This window comes from Notothenia coriiceps, unplaced genomic scaffold (assembly GCF_000735185.1).
Source record: "Notothenia coriiceps isolate Sejong01 unplaced genomic scaffold, NC01 NC01_scaffold00011599, whole genome shotgun sequence".
Classification (NCBI taxonomy): domain Eukaryota; kingdom Metazoa; phylum Chordata; class Actinopteri; order Perciformes; family Nototheniidae; genus Notothenia; species Notothenia coriiceps.
The window spans coordinates 219,361-225,925 of NW_011344300.1; the positions used below are offsets into that span (position 1 = coordinate 219,361).

Below are 6,565 nucleotides of genomic sequence, written 5' to 3' on the forward strand. Positions count from 1 at the left end.
CACATACACACACTCTTTCAAACACACACACACACACACACACACACACACACACACACACACACACACACACACACACACACACACACACACACACACACACACACACACACACACACACACCGTATTTATGGGCAGTTTAGATTATGCACCTGCACTCTGGAGAGAAACCAGAACTCCACATAACCACAATGAGGTTATGGTGAAATTAATGGTTCCTCAGTGTCTATTATGAGATGCTGTGGATATGAATACATAGAATTACACTGTAACTTAGTAGATTTATGTTTTGGTAATGCTGCCTTTACTTGGTCGCAAGTGAGGAGCTTTATTTATTTCAGTTGGCGGACTAGAAATGGTATCTATGACAGCGTCTAAAAATCTGCAGTGGAAAGTAATATTTACTGTAATGTACTTCAGCTACAATGTTGAAATGTGACTATATCCTTTTTCATACCTTTTGCTTCCCCTAATTTCACACCACGAATGTGCAATTGATTTTACTCCACTACATTTATTTGACAGATAGACTTTCTACCCGAGTTACTAAGAAGATTGAAGTTGAAAGTGCCAAAACTCATGATTAATATATAAAACTGCACATTAGTATATCAAGTAGTTCACAAATGTGCTCCAACTCAGTTGCAATATTAGAATCAGTGATGATAATCCAACTAAATATTATATGTAGTGTTCAGTGTGAGTGCTTGAAAGTGTGTTTATAGTATACTCCACTATAAACAAATGAAGGACATTTAATTGTAACAGAGTTTTTTAACAAAAGTGAAAGGGTCTATCTTTTTTAAACTGTTAACACTATTTTGTGTTTCCTCATGGTGAGGGAAGTAGGGGTCTTGCGCTACTTCTCGAGCAGATGTCGGAGAGATACACTGTTTGACTATGTTGTTAATATTTTATAGTTCCTCCAACAGAGGAGAGAGTGTTTGACAGCGTAAGAAAAGCCGAGAGGGGGAAGAGAGCCCGATAGAGAGCTCATTTGATCATGTTTCATTGGCTAAGGAAAAAGACAGATAGTCGTGCCATCCAAGGTCAGAGCTGTCGGCTGAGGATGGAGACTTCCCGTCCTCACACTCATGTTTTCAAAACATTTTGTTACTCAGTAAGATGTCACATGCCAGTCAGAGTTTACATGCAACCATTTCTGTCAGGATTTTTGTTGGAGCACAGTAAAAGATAAAACTGTAAATCCTGTGATCATGAAGTCATTTAGATGTTGGGATTGTGTTGCAGATGAAGCTCTGCGGGTTCGGCCCTCGAAGGATTCGCTCTGAGACGACACGGAGGACTTAATCATAATAATCATCTCACTCCCCTCTCAAGAGACCTTCTGCACCACCAATTACAACCAGAAATCCTCAGCCATTAAGAAGTGCCGTTTGTAATTACAGATTACTTTGGATCAATTTCATATTAACGTGAAGTGTTGGAGAGACAAGTGCGGCCTGTTGCCAGGGAACATGCATTGTACATTAGCCTGTATTCAAATGTTTTTAAATAAGCCTACTTATATTTTTTCAATATTCTTATGAGCGACAATGCGTAATTATTATTGTTCTAATTATTTTTACATAAAACTTCAGGTGTAAACACTGAGCAGTCATTAATCTTGCAACACTGCAATTATATTTGAGATTGCTGGTGCATGTTGTGATTATTCCCTCATTTAAAATTAATGTTATTATATTGTACCAGTACATTCTATTTACGCTTTGCTGATCTGATTAAGTGAGCACACATGGAGCTATCATACTTGTTTTGATAGGTAATTTTACAGTGGAGAAAACAGGGATAAATGTGGACCATATTTTAATAATGCATCAACTAGTTTCAAACATGATCAATGGTTTAATTTGAAAAACTGTCAGGCTGCAAACAATCCCACTGAAACAGCGTGAAGGAGTGTTTGTGTAACCCACCTCTTCCATCGTCCACATCTTTGGCGCTGCGTGCTTTAAGGGCCCGGTTCCAGTTGTTGGTGTAGTCTCCCCCCCTGCGCACCGTGTCCTGGCCCTCCTGTCCCGGCTTCTTCATCCACGGAGGGCCGTACCTCCGCCCGGACCTGCGAGTCTCCTTAAACACTCGACTCATGATGCCAAGCCCCCGAGCGTCTGACAGTGAAGTCCGGCCTCCCTTCTCTGAAGCTACCAAGGAGTCTCGGCCTCCTCTGGCCCCGGAGCGGCTTTCCCCGACGAAGCCAGAGTGCAAGAAGACGAGGCTCCCGGCAGTCAGGTACAGGAGGATGAGGGAAAAGAATCGGATAGGTTTCCTGCGGAAATAGCGCTGTATTTTCAGCAGAGGCTTGGCCATGCTGGCTCCCCCTGCCAGTGATGAAAACTCATAAAGCAGAAGAGTCAACACCAGCTGTCTCTGTTCCCAACACACGGCCCCACTGGGCCCCAAAAAAAGTGAAAATGAATCAGGTAAGGTGTCTTAATCCTGTATGAAGACTATGCAAACAATAGCATGATTATTCCCTCATGTGTGCTTCTGCATTCTCATGAGGAAGAGGAGATGATGTGAGCCTCCCTGTGCTGACAGTCCAGCCTCGACAGCCGGCTCAGGATCCGCTGCATGAAAGGTGAGTGGCTCAGAGTGAAAGATGATGCCTCACTCCAGTTATCAGCCTGCAGAGATGCCACAGTGGCACTTTCTCCCACGCTGTGCAGAAGGAAGAGGGTTTTATTTACAGGCTGAGATCCTTTCGCCTTTGTGAGGGCGGCTATTCACTGAGAGAGAGGGCGTGACTCACCATCTGCAATAAAGACACACACAACAAAAAGGAAGAATGAGTACACACCTGAGAAAGCTTTATCATGGAAAAGGGGAAATAAAATCAGCAGGTGTATAAAGGAGGATTCCTTGCAAGGAAATACATCATCCTCATACCACTGCTGTTACAGGGAATCACAAGATCAATTGTCTTTATTCTTTCATATTCTGTCAAACTAACTTATTAACGAAAATGGAATATGGAATTGCAAAGAAAATAAGGTTCAAAGCAATCAAGTATTTGGGAAACGTTTCTGATATTAGTTGCACAAAACAGACGTAAATCTTCACTACAAAGAAATCAGCGTTTAATATTGTCTTAAATAAATGAGGTTAAGCCTAAAGGGGGAAAAACAACAACAAAGCTCTTCCCTCTGGCATTTTTCACTGATGTGTTTACGAAGTAAGCAATGCTAATTGTGTGTGATTGTGTGAAAGGAAACCAGGCTCACAAGATTTTCAAAGAATGCAGAGTTTAAAGAGCTGCTCATCATAATTCTGTTTTAGATTTTACCCTGATAACCTTTTCTTTTTTAATTGGCTGACTTCCCAAATTCTCAGCAGCGCCTCTCAAAGGAGTCTCTGTTCAGGGACGAGCCTGGGAGGCTACAATTGGAAGGTGTAACGCTACACTCCTAAGGGTGAGGGACATTTCGAGAACATTCAAGGGGACGCTCGCCCTTGTGGCTCTCTGTCTACCATGGGACAATCTGCAGAATACTTGTCACCTGAGACCTGAATGGCTCTGCAGACCTCCCATGGCTTTCCACCCCTCTATTAGTCTGGGAAGAGTTTGGGACCCTCAAGGATAATGGGATCACATTCTGCGTGCTCAAAGCCTCAGCATCCGGGCACAAGGACAATCCACATCCTGTCCTCCTTCTCTAAGCTTTGCCACTGTGTCCTGTTCAGCACTTCTCAATATCTGCAAGGATAGATTTAATTCCTGATGTAATGGTGTCTGCGTTTTAATAATTTAGTATTTTGTTCTTTTTAAGATCCCTTTACCAAGGTGTTGTTAAGTTCCCACATGAAAGACACTTGATGTTCTAACATATACTTTGATGGGTGTTGGGGAAATATCTTCCAAGGCCCATAACTTTGACCCAGTTTATCAGTTCATACTGTGCTGACTGAGCACACGCCCCTGTAACCTTGGCTGCTGTGCTCTCAGTGTTCTGTCTCCCTGTTCCTGCCTGTTGGCGTCAGCTGATAGAGGTGTTATGGTTCTATCTTGATATGCACAATGTTGATGATTCTCTCTGAACTAGCTAAATACATGGGTATGGGGTAGACTTCTTCAGAATTGACGTGGCAACTCTACCGTGAAGTCAGAACCTCTGACTCTTTGACTTGTTTTGTGAATTCTCCGGCTGAAGCTCCTAAATAAACCCATTAGTGTTTGACATCAAAGCTCCAGTTCTCCGCGTGTCTCCTTTGAGTCGGGGACTCCTCCTGCATTGCTACACAGAAGTTTCCCCCACAACGGGTCAATACTAACAAACAACAAAGTAAGTAATTTAAACGAGGTTCACAATCAGGATATGAAAGACATTACATTTTACAGGCTTCACAGCTTAAAAAAACCCACACAGAAATAAACTGCTATGGTGTCTGAATGCTGTTATAGAGTTAGATAATACATTTCAAAACATGCCTAAATAAATCTGCACTTGTTTAAAAGTAATTGTTCCCTTTTTTGCTGAGATTGAAATGAGAAGTTTGACACCACTTCCATGTCTATATGCTAAATATTAAGTCAGAGAAAGCAGCTGGTTAGCTAGCTTAGCACAAAGGCTGTAAACGGAGCAAAAACACCTAGCCTTAAAGGGAAAACTTCAGCTACCTTTAGATTTAACTAATCCCTGTGACATCTTGTTTAATACATACAAAAACATGAATGTAAAAACGGTTGTGGAGTGTTATATCCCTGACTATTTGTTCATACTATGCTCAACTAATCAGCTAAAGCTATATATTTAACTGAAGGAGGAAGAAAGCAGATTTCCCAAACTCGTTTTTCACACATTTGTGTTTAAAACATCAATGAACTTGCGTTAATGAACAGCTTCCCCTTCACATGGGTCCACGTACATGCATGTACACAATATAATATATTATTTGATTTATTTTGACAGGTATAAAATCATGATAAAAAGTGGCTTCTACACTCTCTCCCAGTAACCATTTCAGTCCTGTGTCAGTATTTTGCTCATTGCATTGTCGATGGAGAAATGACTCATATTTCAACAACTAGACACAGTAACTCTGACACAAGTTAGGCTTTGTTTTAAATTCCATATTTGAGTTTGCCTTGGAGAGATTGATCTAGATGTGGTTCCCTACAGCGTTGCAAGGTCTAAATAGAAAAACAAAAAGGCAGATTTCAATATGTCTCTTACTCCCAGAGTGTATTCTTGATGGGATTTAAGTCCTGAGGGCAAAGATACACAGGAGAGCATGTGCTGTGTGTGCACAGGTAAAATATAGCAAGGTCCTTCTGTTAAAACGCAGTAAAAAGGTTTATGACCATGAGCAAATAGAGAAAATTACATAAGGATACATGTGACACCTCCCCGCTCAACATGGCTGCACTCAGGTTTGGTGTTAAATATTCATCCGAAATAGAAATTGCTCCTGTGGCTGTAATATGCAGGTTGAAATGACACTGACTAGAGTGTGAAATGTCAGTCACGTCAGATCTGTTACACTTCAGGCACTGTGGTGCTTAAAGCAAAATGCTAACATTAATACACTAAAGCTGATGATGATGGGGTTGTCATTTTTTGGTCATAAAACCAAGTATTGGATTTGTTAAGATAAAAAAACATTATTACAATTCATCCTGAGGATATCTGAACAAAATATATGTACAAACTGACACTTCATGAGAACCTGCATGTGAAGGTCATGGGAAGGTGGTGCAAGAGGACATTTAGGAGATCATGTAGATCATATCAACAGACTGGGGAACATGATGTGTGTGTGTGTGTGTGTGTGTGTGTGTGTGTGTGTGTGTGTGTGTGTGTGTGTGTGTGTGTGTGTGTGTGTGTGTGTGTGTGTGTGTGTGTGGAGGGGGAGGTGTACAGTTATTGTCGGGGAAATATTTTCCAAGGCCCATAACTTTGACCCAGTTTATCAGTTCATACTGTCCTGACTGAGCACACTCACCTGTAACCTTGGCTGCTGTGCTCTCAGTGTTTTGTCTCCCTGTTGCTGCCTGTTGGCGTCAGCTGATAGAGGTGTTATGATTCTATCTTGTTATGCACAATGTTGATTATTCTCTCTAAACTAGCTAAATACATGGGTCTGGGGTAGTTTTTTGTTCTTGTGTGTCAGTCATCCACACCAATCAGAAGTGCTGTGCTCCACATGTACCAGCCATTCTTAACCAATCAGAAGTGGCCCATGATAGAAGGTGATAGACAGATTGATCCAATCACTTGCCAAGTATTTTTGAAAGTGCTTGCCCTTTCCAAATGGCTTCCAGTGGAGCTTTCCTAGATGGCCTGGCGAAACAAACCATCTGAGTCAGGTTAGTAATGCTCCATCACATGTTTCTATTACAGGGTGAGTCTTAAACTGAAGCTTGACTTTAAAGCAGCCCAACGGAAGTTTCATGTAAGTTTAGTTCTTTCACTCGTAGCTCGTGCTGCGGGGGTGCTAGAGACGGGAGCATGTTGATACGACCTTCCTAGCCGGAGTTATGGCCGCATTTTACAATAAACATACGTTGGGTTGCTTAAAACAAATATCGCAATCGCAATATTTGTCA

General features: G+C 41.6%; 1 protein-coding gene across 1 annotated transcript in view; it reads right to left on the reverse strand.

Annotated features, from left to right (window-relative positions):
• The window catches only part of LOC104946831 (probable tRNA N6-adenosine threonylcarbamoyltransferase), a 13,898-nt gene that overhangs the window by 4,641 nt on the left and 2,692 nt on the right, over window positions 1-6,565 (reverse strand). The window contains exons 4-5 of the mRNA XM_010772718.1: window positions 2,771-2,773; window positions 1,938-2,339 (exon numbers count right to left, since the gene is read on the reverse strand). Coding sequence (XP_010771020.1) covers window positions 1,938-2,339; window positions 2,771-2,773 — 405 coding nt within the window. The remainder of the gene's footprint in view (window positions 1-1,937; window positions 2,340-2,770; window positions 2,774-6,565) is intronic.